The 20,600-nt window shown below is 37.8% G+C and overlaps 1 protein-coding gene across 1 annotated transcript; it reads right to left on the bottom strand.

Annotated features, from left to right (window-relative positions):
* Positions 1–62: 62 nt before the first annotated feature.
* Positions 63–4,518, bottom strand: LOC113280973 (protein INVOLVED IN DE NOVO 2-like). The gene is made up of 7 exons (XM_026529600.1): positions 4,378–4,518; positions 2,435–3,338; positions 2,167–2,348; positions 1,809–1,898; positions 1,408–1,695; positions 1,057–1,260; positions 63–549 (listed from the first exon to the last, which is right to left on the bottom strand). Exons 2-7 carry the CDS (start codon positions 3,318–3,320, stop codon positions 319–321), a joined length of 1,881 nt encoding a protein of 626 aa, XP_026385385.1. The 5' UTR covers positions 3,321–3,338; positions 4,378–4,518; the 3' UTR covers positions 63–318.
* Between the last annotated feature and the right edge of the window lie 16,082 nt (positions 4,519–20,600).

Genomic DNA, 20,600 nt, shown 5'->3' on the forward strand with positions numbered 1-20,600 from the left:
CATGTTTGTTTTGTCATGTGAGAAGGTCAATAACAAAAATCTAAACTGCAATAACAGGAAGATCAAAAACTGTCCTTGTTCTAGCAAGCAGCATGTTAATCATGTCACACAATGCATAATAACAGCAATGTTAAAACTACCACAACCACAACCAAAACATCATGAGCAAGATGCTAAGAAGGAATATACTGCAAGTCCTTGATGACAAAATAATCATTCAGGAGGTCAATTTCATCTGCTTCAGCTATACCAAAAAATAACAAGCCTTGCTGTCAGCCTATAATTAATTATGAAATGCTTTATACTATACCATCAACCTTAAGCCCTCTTTCGCTTAGAGGTCTTCCACTGCTTAAGAATGAATGCTGCCACTTCTTTCAAAGGAGCTTTTCTGTTCTCCTTGAAATTCCATAATTCTGGAACTACGTACCTTCCACTAGGGTTATACTCGTTCATTTCCAAGAGAGCGGTTGAAACAGCACTGTAAACCTCCTCACCATAATCTTCTCTCAGACCCTTTAACTTATCATCGTCTTCGTTTATAATTTCCTGCATTAGCATAACTCCAAAGCTCAGCGTAAAAAACATACTCATAATTACATAAGATGATAAACAAGGCTAAGCAACTGCATTATCTGGGACATGGAGATCAGAAGTGCTTTCACACATATCCTAAAAAATATCTGTCATTATTTTGAGTTGATTCTATTACACGAGCAGGAGATCTTGGGTTGTTTTTTTTCTTTTCATTTTTTGTGAGTTGATTCTATTACACTAGAAGGAACAGAAGTAAAAAAAACTAGAAAAGCCTGCGAGAGATAATAACTTTTCCCGGAAGTAGAACTACCATCAATCACAGATTTAACAAGAAGAGATTTTCGGTTTACTTAGGTGTCAATATGCAAATATTTTAATCCCGTAATTACCTCTTTACTTGGATGTAAAACATTTTAGAGAAATCAGTGACGGGAACACCCATCTAATCAAAACATCAGACCTTATGAGCTTTAAAATTTTAAAACATGGACAAAAGAAACTGTGGCACATTTATACTACCTGATGGTTGTTCCCCACTTTGATGATTTTGTAAGGGTGCCAGTCTGGATCTTTAAGGTGTTCTTCCCAAGTGGAGCACATCAGTGTAGCTTGAACATCTACACTGCCATACTTCCTCTTACATGCTTCATTGAATGGTTTGTTATCAAGCTCTCCCATCCTCTTGACCCCAATATGAGCACGACCAGACATTTCTCTCAGTCCCTACAAGCCAGATTTCAAAATAGAAAGGGCATTCAAGATTTTCTCTGCAAGATCCCGGAGGGAGGGAGGGAGGGAGAGAGAGGGAAAGAGATAGAGATAGAGAGGGAGAGGGGGGGAGAGAGAGAGGGAGAGAGAGAGAGAGCTCACATTAATTAATTCTTTACGAGCTTCCTGTAGCTCATCATTGCTTTTACGCTCCTTGACTACTAGAGCCTGGTTGAGATCTTCAAGACTTTCCAGTTCTCCCTCTTTCTCTTTCAGGTTCTTAGACATTTCATCCATCTTTTTGTTGAATGCCTCGTCCTCATCTCCTCCCATGTGCTTCAGCACATTTAGATTTCCCTTCAAACGCTCGATTTCCAGCTCCAATGCTTGTTTTGCATCCAGTTGCTTCTCTAAAGCAAGTATTCTGTTATGTAGGTTTTCCTTTTCTCTCTGTGATCAACAATCACAACCAATTGATAATATAAGTAAATTGCAAGATTTGCATTTACATTGTTTTGCTGACTTAACAAATAATCTATCAAGATGAACAGTAGATAGTATACCTTCTGGTCTTCAGCTAGCTTAAGTACATTTGCATCCGCCTTCTTTTGCTCCACACTAGCCATTTCAAGAGAGCTATTCTTTGTGGCATTCTGAACACACAAACAGAAACACTATTATCAATCGGCTACCATGGCAAATCACAAACAATAAATCCATATGCACGAGTTATAAAATTATACCAGAATGTTTCTACAAGCAGCGATAGACTATGAATTCCATGCTATAACAGCAAAAAATTATGGTTTCCATATAATAAATACAATAGACTAGTACTACTTGATATCTTGCATTACATTTTTTACCAAGAAGCATGAACTAACTCATAAAAGCCAATTCTTTTTGCAGTGTTACTCTTGCCTGTAACTTTTCCTCGGCTAATTTGCTCCGCTCAGTTTCATTCTGGGCCTCACGCTTTTCCAGTTCTGATCTACGCCGATCGAGCTCCTTCCTTTGGGTGTCCAACTCTGACTTGACCTTATTGTGCTCATGGCAAATCCTCTGGAAATGATTCTTTGCAGTCTGTTGCATCTTTAAAAGCTCTGCCAAATACAAATCAAGCATGAGTCGGTTTTTATAGCTGTGACGGGAAGTACCAAATATAGAATATTTAAATTTCCTAACATACCATCGTTGTATCTTTGATGAAGCTTATCGTTCTGACTCATCAAGTTACTCAGAGATCGGTTGGTTTCATTGTATTTACACTCAATTTCTCTCATTTTCATACTTTTGACTTCAATTTCATTAGCCAATTTTGAGACAAGTTTATTCGTCTTTCTCTCATCTTCGGCCACAATATCAGCAGTAGTTTTTAGGTCCCCAATTTTTACCAGGTGTTCAGCAACAATATTTCCACCATGGTAGTCATCCTCTCGTGCCACCCAGCCATAAAGACTAGTCTCACGGTGCTTCTTTGCACACCAATCTCGCTTTCCATGATGATCCGCTTCAAAGAAGTTCTCAAATGACATTGCATTGTGAAACCCAGGCCAGTCCTTGTTAAAAACTACAAGAGCATATCCTGAATGACCACGAAAATTCCATAGAGGTTGCACCTTCACAGGATTAAACCCTTGTCTAGTGAACTGGTCTTTGAGCTTAGAACCACTTTCTCCTACATATTTTCCATCTTTCCATTCGGTAGGAAGGTTGGCAATAACACCCACCCAAGGATAAACAAAAAGTTCATCACGGTCCTGATCAGCCTCAACTTTAGGCTGAGCCTGAACCACCACTACTGGTGCTAGCTCCGTTTCCAGATATTTAGATAATGCCAAGTGGTTTGCCTTGTTTTTAGCACTCTTACTATGAGAATTTGCTATCCCAATAGCGTGCTGCTTGATATCCTTGTAGCGATAGTCTTGTTTCTTTTTCCCTTGACAAAATGGACACCGAAAGACATCCTCTGCGAATTTGACTTTGTGTTTCCCATTCTTCATCAATTCATACTCCTTATCTCCATAATCCTCGATCTCAGACTCACTAACTTCAGAATCTTCGTCAGAGCTCATTCTGCTCCTCTGTGTCACCTGCAAGAATACCACAACATTATATCAAGACCAAGTAATAAAGTTCTGTAAACAAGCCATACTCCACTGCTGGATTTTTTGGCAAATATTTACTCCTAGTCTGTAAACATAATATGACCCTCAAGCAGTAAGCAGTCTCTACATTGAAACAATCCAAAAGTAAAAGTAATAACAAGTTATTCAGTATCGGTAAACACAAAACCACACAGTTCACAACTACACAGTGATTCAAGGCTTTCAACCTTTAACTCTCTTCATTGTTTCAAACAACTAAAGCAGGTAACGAACAACCTCACGGACTAGAATTCCTACCATTCCCTCACAGTCGTTTTCCCAACGACAACCACAGAACTTGCATGCCAAAGAGAAAACATAAAGATGAAACTAAATCCTCAAAACTCAAGATAACAAAATCCTCAAGATATACACATTTTTTGACAATGCAGCATAATACTACTGCCTTAATTAGCCGAAAAATACAGCATACGCGGGTTAAAAGAAAAACCAACTTCAAACAAAACATTTCCATGCTGAGTAATCAGTATTAACAAAGATCAAGAACACAATTTTACTAACAAACAAAATGGAAACTCTAAGCAGGTAGTCATAGTCTCCATAACGCAATAGCTACAGAATTCATACTTACCAAAGACAGTACAGAAAGTTATACCGCTTTTAGAATCTCACAAACTAAATTTCAATTCAAACCCCCCAAGCAATCATCCAGACCAACAAAATCCACCCAGGAACACATCAATCAAGACAGCAAAATCATCCTCAGTAGAATCCAATCCAATGTAGAAATCAGTAGAAAAAAACTAGACACACTCAGATTTAAAGCAAAATCAACTTTCAAACAATTTTTTTTGCTTCTGATCGATGAAATTCCCACGGATATTACTAAACACAATCAAAATCAGGTTGAAAGATAGGGGAAACGACTAAACGTGTACATTAGCAAGATCAAGACAAGAAACATACACACAAACACAGACAAAATCAAAATCATTCACTAAACATGCGGAGCTTTAGGGTTTACCCGCCAAAAATCAAGATCACTCTAGGGAAACAACACCTCCTTCCAAACGACAAGCAGATCGAGCTTGATGATGGTGATGATTGAGACCCTAAATCCCTGACGAGAAGGGTTCAGGATTTTTGGCAGGGTTTGCGATTTCACCAAACCAAATGAAATAAATTTTAATGCGGAGAGGGGACTACATATGCGAGGAATGTACACAGGTGGCATACGATATGACGAATGTTTCAGCAAAGCTAAGGCCAGTTGGCCGGAGTACGGCAAACTGGCATATTTGTTGGTTTCCACCCGCTATAGGAACAAGTGCACGGGGTGGACAAATGAGCAAATTTGTCCAGTCCAGACTCCAGTCCATTCCACCCCATAGAGTAGCAGTTACACTGACATCCGTCTTGAGTTGAGTTGGTGGACCATTCGGTCAACTCCAGTCATACCTAAAAAAAATTGACTCAAAAAGGGCAAATATATCGAAAGTTTCAACTCACCACCAAGTCATTGATTAGATGAGAAGAAAAAACACAAAGCCTAGCTCAATTATAGTAAAGCTAATGAAAACAAAAAAAAAAAAAAAAAATACAGAAGATCAATGATCTCATGAATGCCTCCCAATTGTTTAGAACTGTATTCAAAGAAATACCACAAAGATGTCAATACCAACGCGCCAATTATACACCAAAAACATCACACTATCCATAATCGAGTCCAAAGAACTATACTTTCCATTAAAAAGCCTTGAGTTTCGTTCAATCTAGATCACCCACCAAATAGTGAAAGGATAAATGTCCCTAATTCTCTTTCTTATGGCATGGACACCGGAAGACTTCTTCTTTCTCCATTCCCATATAGTATTTCTAACAAAATCGTGAAATACCCAACTCAAATTGTAAAAGTTTAAGAAATAATGTCATACTGACCTTGTAGTCTCACAATGCAAAAAATATGTGTTGGTTTGTCTCGTCAACTTTCTTACATAATAAACACCCATTCACCATGATAGAATTCTTGTATATATCCAATGTGGGATCCACATCGTAACAAAGAGTCCAGACAAAGAATATAACCTTCAGCAGAATTCTAGGATTCCATACAGATTTATAGGGAAACATTAGTAACCCATCATATTTCAGATTTTTGTAACATTCAGCCACGAAAATCCTTTATTCCCCCTTGCCTGATTCTCAAATCAGACCCACTGTTACCGTTAATAACCGGCACCAGATTCAAAAGATGAGCAACATCCTCAACTTCTTCATCTTTTAGAAGTCTACAGAATGCGAAACTCCACCTATTAACATCAATATTTCTTGTATGGTTGCATCTTGTTTTCGGCTAATCTTGTAAAGAGACGGAAATAACGATCTTGGAGGCTGCCCATTTAACCAATTCTCCTTCCAGAACAAAACCCTATTCCCACTATTCACTTGTAAAACAGAATTCTGGAGCACATTAGAATTGTTTTTAATATACCTGCCCATAAGTTTTACCAACCGGCTTGTTATTCTCATTTGGAAAGAATGCTTCAAGATTTCCTCCAAATTTATGGTTAACAACCTTTCTCCACAACGTCTTTTTCCCATTTCTGTACCTCCATATCCACTTTGCATGAAGTGCCTTGTTCATTATCCTTAATTTTCTGATGCCGACTCCTCCTCTTTCTTTAAGTAAACTTAGCTTTTTTCAACCTACCCAACTTTTCTTAGTCTTGTTAGGAGAAGATCCCCATAAAAACTGACGCATAATTTTCTCCATCTTTTTTCCACAGAAGCCGGAATTTGAAATAACGACAAAAAATATACGGGCAAACTCGATAGTACATGCTTAATCAACATTAGCCTGCTACCCTTCGTCAAATATCTCATATGCCAAACACTTAAACGTTTCTGAAATTTCTACAAACTAACTTCCCAAACACCAACTTCCTTTGATTTATTACCAAGCGGGATACCGAAATATTTCGTAGGAAAGGATGCCATTGAACACCCAAAAATAAGTGCATTGTCAACAACATTCATAGCTCCCCCACTGCAACCAACGCGCTTTTCTGAAAATTTACTTTTAAACCTGCGACCAACTCAAAAGCAAGTAAAATATTTTTTGAATTCTGAACTTGTTCAACATCATCATCTAAAAAAATAATCAAATCGCTCGCGAATTGCAAATGGGTGATACTAAGTGCATTAGCAGCATGACTGAAACCAGCAATGAGTTGCAACTCATCTTCTTTTTTAATCATGACAGAAAGAACTTCTACCACCATTATGAAAAGAAATGGAGAGATTGGGTCTCCTTGCTCAATTCCTTTTCCACTTCTAAACAACTCTGGCACCGATCCATTTATAATCATCGCAAATCTGGTAGAAGACAAGCACCATTTAATCCGCCAAATGTTCCCAAAACCAAACCTAGACATTGTATAATCTAGACAACCGCAAGTGACGCTATCAAAGGATTTATCCAAGTCAAATTTCAGTACCAAACCTGGAATCTTAGCTCCCTCTCTTGCATCAATTAACTCAGAAGCAATGGGTATTCCATCTGTAATTTGTCTACTATCTATGAATGTTCCCTGGAACTCCGAAATAATAGAAAGAATGATCAACTTTAATCTTTCCGAAAGAATTTTCGAAATTATTTTATAGACGCCACCAATTATACTTATTGGTCTGAAATTATGCATACTTGTAGCTCCATCACACATCTGAATAAGCACAATATTTGTGCAGTTTAGCTTCCAGTCAATCCTCCCTGTTGATTCAAATTCTTTCATAACTGCCATTAGATCTTCCTTGGTAACATCCCAAACTGCCTTGAAAACCTTCATTGTGTACCCGTCTGGTCCAGGGGACTTATTGGAACCAAACCCCAGATAACTTTCCTTACTTCCTCCCCCTAAAACAGCTTTTCAAGAATGATATTGTGTTGTACACTAATGTTTGGAAGCTGAAAATTATCAAAAGTCGGTCGAGAATGAACATTCTCGCTGAATAAATTCTCATAAAAGTTCTTTGCTTCCTTACTGATTAGGTTCTTGTCATGAAACATAACCCCATTGATCATCATCTCTGCTACAATTTTTTTTGCAATCCCCAGACCAGCAGCCATTGAACCCACACATTCACTTTCATTGTTTCTCCCAATAAATCCAAAGCCTGCCACACCTGGATTTTCCTTAGATGCTCCATCACAACAAATACGGATTTGATTGTTTTCTGGCAAACTGAAATGAATCTCCTTAACTCTTGTAGTTTTACTTCTTATCCCCTTAAGCCCAAAATATAAGATGATATTCAAATCATAACTACAATTATACATCATGGGTCGGGATCGACTGACAAAAGCTTTTAACAAAACATAATCACCGTTGGATAATTTGTATCTAATGGTTAACATATTTGATGACATGGCATATGAATTATTTTTGATTTGTGTTTGGGAGCCTATCCCTTTGAGAATGCAAACAAAAATTGAATATCAATTAGCTTCTCTAAGTGCTTTCCTCTGTTGATTAAATTCTTATTTTCTATGGAAAGTTTTATTCCTATCATAATCCTACAATGAAGTTTGTGAGGTGTTTGAAGCCAAGGTATTCATTGGGACTAAGCACCACTATGAAGTTTGAAGAGAAACAGTCGACTAGACACCATTGACATACCTTTCGCTGCCATCATTCCCTTAATTCTATTATTGCATACTTTCGTAAACCACAGTATTTTGTGTTTAATCTTATCTGTATTAGGAGTCTCATCTTCATACAGTTTTGTGATGGACCGGAAAATTACGCCTTTGGTGCGTTGCCCCGCAGGCCGTAACTTCCCCGATGCGCCATGATGAAGCTACGATCCGGGACTTAAGGCTAGGAAAATGCACGTCCATTTTCCCTTGCAAGCATGCTTTTGGAGCATGATGCAGCTAACTTAGCTTGCACACCGTTCCAACTTACCCTTGTTCTGCGAAGGGTTTATTAAGTAAGCAAAACTTTCTTAAAACGGAAAAAACGGCCTTTTGAGGCCCTAAACGATAGAATTTGGCTAAATTCTGGTGACCATTTGGATCTATAGATCAACATGTCTTGATCTTTGGGTCGTTTCCCATCACAATGGACTCCTCTTGAGCTAAATTATGACACTCGGGTTTTTAGCCTACGTCGAACGCCTTGATAGGAAGTATGAGCATCCAGTGAATGGAATGCAACTTGCCTCATCAAGTTTGACCACAATCATCTCTTGCGTCGAGCTACCGATCCAAATGATATGAGAGGCCATGATGTCGCAATCATCTCACAATTATATGGTATGAGCGACAAAGTGTTAGACTGGCAATGCTGCAACTCATTGCGGCTGCCTACGTACCCTTCCCTACTCTAAAGGGATCAGGCACATACCGTAGTTCATCATCGAAGGGAAAGAAGCTTAAACAACTCGTTTGCAAGGCCGTAGCCTAGCAAAAATGGTAATGGCCTAGTCCGTATAGGCCATTCCGTCAAGTTGCGCAATGATTATGCATCATCAGGTCCGCGACATGGCATAGTGATGCCTAAGCATCAAATGCCCTCTTCGCAAGGCTACGCAACTATAAATGAGCCTTAGAGCGTCCACAGTGGTACGATCATAACCAAAGATCAAATACCAAAACAAACGATCAAATTTGAGTTTAGTCTGGTGTGTGACGTTACGGGTGAAAGACTAAATTTGATCGAGCGTACACTATATATTCGCCTGGTGTGGGGCGTGGGATATACGTCCGCCTGATTGGGGAGATTCTTAAAAAAAAAAAGAAAAAAAAAAGAAAGAAGTGGGGCGGAGGTATAAAGCCCGCCCCACAAAAAAAAAATTTGGAAAACAAAGAATGGGGCGGGGGTATAATGCCCGCCCCATACAAAATTAAAATAAAAATAAAAAATGGGGCGTAGACTTTACGTACGCCCCATGTGGAGCGTAGACTTTACGTACGCCTGGTGTGGTGCGGGGACTTTACGTACGCCTGGTGTGGGACGTAGATTATATAACCGCATGGTGGTGGGGCGTGAACTATACGACCGCTCGACTATATCTGGGTTTGGTCTTGATCGCCGACCAAATTTGGTCTGGGTTTTACTCTTTGATCAAATTTTGATCGATGGTCCGTCCCACTATGCCAGCCCACTCGACTAGAAATTTGCTCTTAGTCGTCCACTGCAGTTGCTCTTAGGCATCATTTATACTCTTCCGACTAATCTATGAAGCTTACTTGGTACATAGTCCGCATATGCACCTTCAACCAAGTACCCCTCCCTATATATGTCTTAATGGAATTTCTGCAAGTATGGAAAGGGGACCAAAATGACATGCTTGCTTCACTGTTCATCGCAATGATTGTATGCAATTATTGCGCACAATGATCGCGTGCAATGATCGCGCATAATGATTACGCGGCACTCGTTTGGCCAGCCCTATCCGGCCTGATGCATAATGTTTGTGCAACATTGGATTTAAGCCAATAACCTTCATAATGCGCAATGATTACGCTGCAAGCTCAAGGCCATCTACCCAACTGGCCTAGTGCATCATTTGATGCGGGATTTGTCTCTTGGCCAAATGCTAAACATAATGCGCTATTTTTGCGCGGTATTGGCCTTAAGCCGATCCACCTTTTTCACACTGCGAAAGCTTTGGATGAAGCTTCATCTCAGGCCATGACGCATCTTTTAGCATGCGCCATGCTAAACACACGGGGTGTTACAGTTTTCTATTTCTAGTCAACCATAATTCAACCATCAATGTATAAGCATCAATATATCATATTTCTTTCACTACAGGACTTTTATTTTGCACCCAGCTAAGAACTTCATCAAAATTTGAGGGATTTAATAAGTGAAAAATATCTCCCAGCCAGTGCCAAATCTTCTTCTGAAGAAACACTCCCATAGTAGATGCACCAGTGTATCCTGTCCATTGCCACATACAAAAACATTTTGCAACTGTAGAGAAACCCTTCTTTCTGACGCTGTCTTCTGTTGCTACTGCACCTCTCACAATTTTCCACTTGTTGCAGGCCAAATTAGGATGTATGCAATATCTCCAAATGTTCTTAGCCCATGAACAAATAGGAATTTTTTTTCCTTATATCTTGTACTGCATTTTCCACCGCGAATTTCCCAGTTAAATTTGTTTCCAAAATTCTTCTATCAGCACCATTCCCAATACATGGTAATTCATTTGCATTGAAGTAAACATTCATCTCGACTGGTATTTGTCATTCACCATTTGTAATTAGCTCACTCACTTTCATATCCTTGTGTTGTAGGATAAAATCATCCTGCGGATACATATCAGATAATGCTTGTTCCTTCACACATTTATCTTTCCACAGATATAGATTGACCATCACCCACAATCCATCTAGTTCTTTATGCAAAATCACTTAGCACCCATTTCGAGCCGGGCCAAATTGAATATTTTTTATATGTAGTAATCCACTCCCCTTTCTTGTTTTTAAATTTTTCTTTTATGAATCTAGTCTATTCTTCATCCTCTGTTTCAATCCTCCATAATAATTATATCAAAAGAGCTTTATTGGAAACTTCATACCTAATCCATTCGTTAATAGAATTAACTTTTTGGTTATAATCTTTTTGGTTATTGATTTTCCTCCAATCATACCTAATCCATTCGTTCATTCTGTATAGTCTCGCATCAAGTGATGAATTCTCTAAGGCCAATTCCTATGCATATGAAAAACATCATGTTCTTCCATATATGCACCCACCATTGGTATGCCAAACTGCCAAACTCATACACATATATGCCAGGAATAACATATAGGCATACACGACAGAGTTTCCAGCGAGCGATAGAGTTTCCATCGCTCGACGTTCAAGCCAGCACTCGTTGGTCATTAAAGCGCCGACGCTAGTCCATCTATAGCTCGGCTCTCTTATCATCGTTTATCATATCTTCATCCAACGGCTACTATTTTCCCCCTATAAATACCTAATTTCAATCTCATTTCATTTCACACCAGAATTTCTAATTCTCTCTAGAATTTCTCAATCTTCTTCTTCAAATCTAAAACAATTACACCTTCTCTATAATTCTTTATTTCTTGTAATATGGATTCACAATCTCAAAGTCAAGACAAAGGAAAAGCTAGAAAAAGCAAAGTTCGTGGTGCAAAATACAACCTGATAGAGGATGAATGCATTTGTCGTAATTATGTTTATTTTACCAAAGATTGTATCGACGGTGCACAACAACATAGTAACACCATGTGGGATAATATATTTCATAAATATGAAGAACAAACCGTGAATATCAATTCCCGTGATGCAAAAGGATTGTCAGAACACTTCATTGTAATCAACAAGGAAGTAGCCGCTTATGTTGCATTGATAATGCAAGCCAAGAGAGCAGGCAATGAGAGTGGTCAGGTGGATGTTGATTTTGAAAGACAGGTTCGTTTAGATTGGCAGCGAAAACATGGTAAACAGTTCGCTTTCGAAATTTGTTATCATGTTTTGAAGGTGTTGAACAAATATAATCCAGATTTCTTATTAACTAATCAATAAGTACCTGAAAGGTCACCATATAATTCTTCTCCCTCAACACCAAATTCTTCACCATTTTCACCAGGTCCATCAAATTCTTCACCAGATACTGCAAGAAATCCAAAAGGTAACTTAGTTTTTAATAATTATGATGATGGTAAGAGAAAACTTCCAGGGATGAACAATGCAAAACTAGATATAAAATTAGCTCAAGAAGGAGGGAGTTCCAGTGGATTTAACATGGCGGATTTTATATAACATCAAAAGTCCGTCGAGAAGCAAAGATCAGTTGATAGGAAATTTCAAAACAGGGGGAGTAAAAAAAGTCGTCTTTATCAAGAAAAATTTGAGTTTGACTATGATAAGCATAACATTCTTCAAGTTAACACTTCAATTATGAGCGCCCAGCAAAAACATGTGTGGCAAATTGAATTTGACAAAATTCAAGCACAGATTGAACAATAAGATGGATTTACTAACAATGATGATGATGAAACTGATGATGAGTTTGATGTAGTAGTTCCTCTAAATGATTGATGTATTAAATTATTTTTAATTTAAAGTATTGCATTTTAATTTGATATGTTGTTGTTGCATTCTACTTAAGATTAGTTTGAAATGAAAAGTTGATTAATTTGAAATGTTGTTGCTCATTAACTTTAAATGAGTCTATTGCTCATTAAATAAAAATACATAACTTAAACTAAAATACATAACTTAAATTAAATTACATAACTCATTGTCTTCCATGCTCTGCCCAAAGATTCAATCTCAGATCTTCTCTTAAATTGTCATACAAATTTCGGTTCTGAATGTAATTTTTCATTTGAGCATAATTCCTTGCAGGGACGCCTCTTTGTGGTTGAATATCCGGCCTCAAATCTTCATCTTCATAGTTAGTCCACTGCGGATTACGACGAGTTTCCTGAATTACCATGTTATAAAGAATTATGCAAGTGAGCATAGTCTTGTGCATTTCACGAGGACTCAACCCACGATATGGGCCACAAATGATAGCGAACTTCCTCTCCAAAATTCCAAAAGCGCGTTCCACATCCTTCCTCGCTCCCATTTGGGCATTGTTAAAATGTCAGTATGAACGGCCTAATGCACCGGCAGGAGGCTGACGGTAGCATTGAACCAAGGTGGACCATTTTTGGTAGATACCATCCGCAAGATGATAGCCATGAGCGTACTGGTGGTCGTTAATCATGCAACAGACTAGGGGACAAATTCCATGCTTCAGATCTTCAAACAGAGGCGACCTATACAAAACATTGATATCATTTTGTGAATCCGGAAGACCAAAAAAAGCGTGTCATATCCAAGAATCGTAAGAAGCAGCAACTTCAAGGATAAATGTTGGTTTTGGATAATGACTTTTATATTGACCGGCCCAATAAACATCGCATCCTTGCCATACCCAATCCATACAATCGAGACTACCTAGCATTCCTGGGAATCCCCTTTCCTCATTTTCCCTCAATATTTGTCTAACATCATCCTCGGTTGGTTTCGTAAATATGTGGGGCCAAAATGATTAATCATTACTTCATGAAACAATGAAAGGTAAGTGAATGAAGTTGTTTTACTCATACGAATGTACTCATCGTTCGCATCCGCTGGAGTGCCATAACCTAAAATCCTTAAAGCCGAAGTAACTTTTTGTTCAGGACTATGACCTCTAATATTGAATGCATCAATCTGATAATTAAATTGAGGTTCTACTCGACAAAGCTCTTAAACAATCTTTATCACCAGATGACGAGGCATACGGAATCGACCTTGAAAATTTTGATCAGAGTACACACAATTGGGAATATAATCGTGCATCAGCTTCTGATGATAAAATTCCCTCCCTCGATGCGTATACCTTCTTGAGAATAATTCTTGTGGCTCTGGAACTTTAGGTATTTGACCTGTATGTACTAGCATCAAAATGTCGATGAGTTTATTATCTTCAGCTTCCTCATCGTCAAGTTCTTGCAACCTCCTTCGATGCATTTCTTGTTGTAGTCTAAACCGATTCATAATAACATTCCTCTCTTCATTGGATCTCGCCATTGATGATTATGAGAAATGAGAATAGAGATAGAGAAATCGGTGAAATATAGGTTGAAGTAGGTGTGAGTATCTTGGAGAAATACGAGGGCGTATATATAGGAACCAGTAAGGGGGAATAACCGTTGCAAAATATCCAGTGGTCGATCTAATTAATATCGCTCGATTTAATGTATAACGCCAGCGATAATCTCAAAATCGCCAGCGTTATTCATAATATCGTTCGCTAGAATGTCTATCGTTTATTGGCTTTCCCATAGTAGCTCAATTGGTTTGCCATGCCACCTGATATGCCAAACAGTTTTTTTTGGCATGTGCATAGAAATAGACTTAAGAATTATAATTGATGGTAATTTCCATACCTACAGCATGTGAATAAGCAAGCAACACTTATCGGTCAAGTTTTGAACGACAAGGAAAATTCATTCATAAAAAGATGGGATACAAAAAATTGAACATCCACCCGAACAGAACAAAGAGTCAGACAGCGTTACTTGAAAATTCCAAAACAAGGGGGTTCAAAATCTTTGATTGCAAGTGCCCTGTAATTATGAGTAAAGATACTCTCCTTTTGCAAGTTGTTCAGTGGCATGGCATCACATCCTAGACTGAGTTTTAGTTTGACTTTTGGCAAACATCAAAGACCATTGCTTTCACATGTCAGTCAGTCAGTCAGTCTTTCCTATACATTACAAACCTGGCCAACGCCATTAGATTGCTTATATTTCTTTAGTAAAATGATACCCCCGGATGACGATACTCTCGTTTTATCAAGCCAAGTGATTTCCCTCGGCTATACAATTCCGGCAGCTATTTTCCACAGTTTGTATCAAGCCAAGTGATATACTGTCGACTTTACAATTCCGGCAGCTATTTGCCACAGTTTGAACTTTCACAGGACTTGTTCCAGCAGCTATTCTACAGGTATTTAGATGGAGCGGTAGGAATTAACGTTTAATCCCATTTTTTTCTCAAACCCATCCATTGTTTGATACATCCTCCCAGTTTTTATGTTTCTTTCGTGCAGCATAAAATCAAGAGCGGATCATTTTCGTTTATTAGCTTGTTTACTACTAGCTAGTTAGTGGATTTTATCAAAAACAAAGGACCAAGTTGTTTCGTTCATTTACTCAGATTTCTAAACGGTGGTATATTATTTTTTTACCTTTAAAAAAAATGTAGGGTAAATAATTTTGAGCACAAGGCTGATCACTATTGTGGTGAAGGTGATATCCAGTTTAAGCATCTTTGAAACCTAATTTTTTTTTGACAACCTGGAATGAGAGCAACACGAGTGCTTTTGGGCTGTTGGTGGTGATGGCTCCAAGTCAACTCGGCATTTTTACAGCATCTTAATTTTGGAAAAGTTCGTACTTCCAAGTTCCAACCGCCTTAATGTGCAGCTTGATTGGGTTTTCCTTTCCTCAGCTTGATTTTTTCTATCAAGTGAGTTTTTTTTTTATTTTGTTGTTGTATTCTTTGGTGGTACAAATCCCTTTTAGTATAGTCATTAGGTAATGATATCAGCGTTTTGAGTTCCAGACTCTTCGCAAGCACCAAATTCTTTACCCAAAAGAAATTAATAAAAAAGAAAGAAACACAAACACATGTACACGGGTCTCACTAGAAGAGATCTTGCTTGATGCACTTCAAAAGCGATTTGTATATCGAAAGAATACCAAGAATATCAAGAGATTTAAAGTAGGAAGACCATCAAAACCGTTAAGTTCAAGAACCAGCAGAATTTCTTTATAAAAAGATTCCATTCACTAACCAAATATCAAATCTGCAAGGTGAAATATAATTTTACCCTTCCTTGAAGTTTGTACACCAGATAAGTCTACAAAATCATACTAGAAAAAACAGTATGAAAGGAAAATATGGAGAGTCTTTACAACTTGTGGTGCAAAAGAGATGCAACTGATAAATTCTCCTCGCATTCAGTTGTTGCTGCAGAATCAGGGATTAAAATGAAGCTTTGATGTTTTCTTGTGATTTGAAGAAAATTATGGTTATGGGTTGTTTCAAATTTAGGGATTAGAGCCATGAGTTACTTCAGTAATTCTGTATTACAACATCAAGCTTAAAATCTCAACAAAGATGTTTTTTCTCTAGCTTTAAGCAAGTCTACACACTTCTACTCACAGCACACCCTGTAAAAGGGATTTATACACCTTGAAACTTGGAACTCAGATTCATTTAGTTGCATATTGTCAAAAGCAAGAACTAAATCTACAAACACACCATACTTGTGAACCGTATTATCTAATAGCACATATTATTCTTGTAATAGCACCCCCGGAAGTCTAGGGTCTGATAGCACATCTACTGCAGTAACAGGATGGGCTAAATCTGAAAACAGATGCAACACCAAGAGTATAGTTGCTGGCAGATGCAACTATACATGTACATGTAATCATCTCACCATAAAGAGTTGATCACAATTTAATTTTTTGGATATGTCAAGTGCTTGTAACTCAAATAAGATTGAAAGACAGTAACAGCTACCTCGTCCCACTTTTATCTTACTAATTTGGACTCACAATAGTCAGCATCATGGAAATGACGATACCCATTTCAACAGTTTTCCTAAATGAGCTATCAGATGTATAAAGAGGACAAACTACAATGGTTCAGCTGAACTAGCAAAAAAGTGGACTAGAATATTAGTTCCTTTAAACAAGTAATGCTACCATTTCCTATCCTACCATACTTAAACCAGTACTGAACCTCCCAGTTAGATATTTCCTGCCAACAATTATATTGTTGTCCAATTAACTCCAACTTATCATGATAAAAAGCGGACCAGAAGTTCATTTTTAACACTGGGATGCATGTGAAGAAGTGATTGGTACAGGGTGGGATTGAAAACCAAATGCATATATCATCTGCAATTGTGAAGACGTCAAATTGAGAAACTACGAAATACATACCTCAATGTAAGGGCACCGATAGAAAAGTGAGTCGCATGCATCAGCAACCATTACAAGCTGGGAAGAATGGAAGATCGATATGGATTATAATTGCAGAATGCAATGAAATGTACGCGCAAGAATATCATAACAAGAACAAAGTTCACAAATCTGTTAAAATGGATGCAAAAAGGAAAAGATCACCGAGAGCCTGAATAGCTAAAGCGCTAAACATCCTGGATGCAAACTATAAGATACTACTGACAAGTCTGCCAATCAACATCAGTATAACACTCTGGTATATGTCAGACCAACTCATGCTTGCGTTAAATCTCTTTTGTGGGTTTAAACTTCCATTAACTTGTTTACAGAATCACCCAATTTATGCCAGATTTCAAAAGACCTCATTTGCCTTCGACCATCGTAAAATAGAAAGATTTCCAAGGGGTCAGGCTCAAGTCCTAAGAATAATATCTAAGGACGTGCCTTCTGTAAAGCTAAGTGACACTGAAGCAATATGGATTGAGTTCCATCACTTAAGTGCACCAATTCATCTAACTAGTATTAGAATTAAACCATAGTTTCGTAAGATTAAACCTCATCTTTGCACTATCCAAATAAGCAAGCCTAATACACATTCACACATCAAATCATAACAAAACTCTAAATTAGTCATTCTAATCACTATCAGAACATATACTGATTCATGTACTTGTATTCAGAAACAACTCCTCAATTATTAACATTTGGGAGCCGACAATATCTGACAAATTTCAATTAAACCAGGGTCTCCACCTTCGTTACGAGGTGCAACAAGGGAACCAGTCACTTACTGCAGAGAGTAACACGAAGCCAACAAAGAAGACCCAAGATGCTAGGAAAAAGTGAAGGCACCAACACAGAAGACTTATCAAGGATGAAATTAAAGAGATTATGAGGTCGTTGTGTGATATCTATATACACGGAAATCCATCTTGCAAATTTGCAAACAACAACCAACACAACTGTCATAATGTAATCAAAGAGCAACAACTAGCATATATGATATATGTACTAAAGAGCTGAGTTGAAAAAGGCCTAACTGAAGAGGAGTAGACTAAGAAAGGGAGACACCCATAATTTATGTGCAAACTCATCCATTCGGATGGAGATGTCAAAATCCTTGCTATCAACGAAAACTGTTCTGAATCCAAATAGTAGGCTGTGAGGTATCTTGCTTAATGCTCCTTTCCATGGAAATAGAAAAGAATCATACTGATGACAAGCAATTAGATTGCTCTGCTTGTAGTTAATGACAGAATGGAAACATGTTACACAGAAAACTCTGCTTCTAGGGTCTTGTGAAATTTATCGATGAAGAATCTCCAGAGTAGTTTTATTACAGTATCAGTCAAAAATATATACTACCTATAGGTCAAATTGAACAGAGGGAGTATAGACTAACAATTTGGATACCTAACATTATCTATCAAGTATTGTTTAGATGCAAAAACAAGATATATTCCCTCACTTTCCACTGGGTCAGCATTTACTTATTCGACTCCCATGCATAAACGAAATACGCTACTAAAGCATAATGATATTCTCCCTCTGAGATAAGGTCAAGTCACAAACAAAATGCAAAACTAACAAAGCAATATGGCTTAACGTAAAAGAAGAAAGTAAGAAAACACTCCCATAAAGTTGGATTGACGATATAAAGACACAATAATAGTAGTCTACATATATTAGTCAGTAAGACAATGTGACTGATGAGCATTTAGGTTCACACGCCAAGGTTACTACTTTGTTCTACAATTTAAAAATGAATGAGATTACCAGTTTATAAGTAGGTATCCAGGGTCTCATCCTCCTACAGAAGGTTGAAAGGATGATCATGGCTTTCTGTCTCCTCAATTTCAAGTGACTCCATCACCTTCGTATCTTCTTCCCCTAATTCTTTCAGTGAAACTAGAGTGTTTATGTGAGGAACTACTCCACCGAAATGTTCTTTAAAATCCACAATACTTTCTGAGGTTGAAGTTTCTACGTTTTGAATGCTGATATGGTTATCATTGTAAGTTAAGACGGCAAAAAAAATCACTGTCAAAAACCCTAAACTATCCACTCCAAAGGCCTGACTGATGTTCTTCTCTCTTTATTATCATTCTTCAATAACCACAAGTCAGGACATATAGCTTCATTGATACGTCTATTAATAGCAAAACACAAACACCCATCCAAAACCCCTATATAACAATAACGACAGAAACCATCATTTCCTGGTGGGAAAGGAAGTGACAGACTTTTACAAAACTTCTCCTCAGCCAAATCAAAGCAAATGATCATTTCTAAATGGTGATCCAACCAATAAAGAGCTCCGTTGACATAGACACATTCTCTGGTTCCGAAATTGAACTTTCCAAGGTTTCTCCATCCAAGGCCACTCCCTAGAGTGTATATGAAACTTCCATTAACCCGTCTCCTTCTCAAGCACCATGCTTACAACTTTATACTCATTGGTTGAAGAAACGTAACCAAACCCATTTGTCTTAAAGATCCATTCCAACTCTAATTTCTGGAAGCTTAAGTACTCTCTGGTGATGGGGTTACATATATAAGTTTTTCCTGCTAAATATATGTTTTGATGGAGACAGATCAAACAAGACATCTAGTATCCCACCCAAAAGGAGGATTAAAATTAACCTTTCTAAGTCTCTCCATTGATTCATGATTCTCATCATATTCAAAATACTGAAAATTTACCTTACTTGTCCTGGAAATCCTCCCCCAATAAAAGTAACTTACAAGAATCAGACGCATCAGGATGATTAAGCTGATGTAAATGCATGCTGAAGAATGATGGATAACGAACAAGATTTCTCCCAAGTTTTTGATACTAATTTACATTCGAGAACCGTTTCGGTTGGGACTCGACTTAAAATCTCTAATTTAATCTCTTCAGGTAGAATCTTGAAATACTCCATCTGATTCGAGACCCCCTTCAAGATGAACAAACAGAGATTCACAGAGTATATCTTTTAGAAAAAAAACTAGGGTTTTAAGAAACGGTGAGTTTTGGATGTGGAAAGAAACGCTTAGTGAGAGAAGAACGGATATTACTGGGATCCAAAATATATCCCGTGACTGTTTTAACGGTCATTGTTTCTGAAAAAACGGCCGTTTTGTCGGCAAAAAAAAAAACTCCAAATTTGGCCTTACGAAGCACACAAGTAGGGCTGAACATGGTGTCGGTTAACCGTTGGAAACCGACCGAACCAGACCAATAAGCAAGAAACCGAACCAAACCATTTAGATTTGGATTGGTTTGGTAAAAAAATTTGAAAAACCGACAGTATTGGTTTGGTTTTGGTTTGGCCTGAAAACCGAACCAAAAACCATTGGAAAACCGATAAATATAGACCGTTGATTAATATCAGATAGATTCAATCCACACCCTTCATATTTCTTAAGTTATAACCCAAGTATACATTGATTTCGTCGACCTAATTTTCACTTCACATCTTCGCCTCCTTCTTCACTCTTCAGTTCATAGAACAGAAACTAAAGTTAGGAGAAATCAAAAATCAAATCATGAATCGTGATCTCTAAACTCTAGTAGAATCTAATCATCCCCTCATTCTTCTTCTTCTTCTCCTTCTCCTCCTCCTTCTTTTCAGGCGAAATCTGTTCATATGAGTTTGTAATTGTAACCTGTCAGTGTTAGCTAGGGTTTACTAGTAGAAGGT

The sequence above is a fragment of the Papaver somniferum genome, chromosome 5 (genome assembly GCF_003573695.1).
Source record: "Papaver somniferum cultivar HN1 chromosome 5, ASM357369v1, whole genome shotgun sequence".
Taxonomy (NCBI): domain Eukaryota; kingdom Viridiplantae; phylum Streptophyta; class Magnoliopsida; order Ranunculales; family Papaveraceae; genus Papaver; species Papaver somniferum.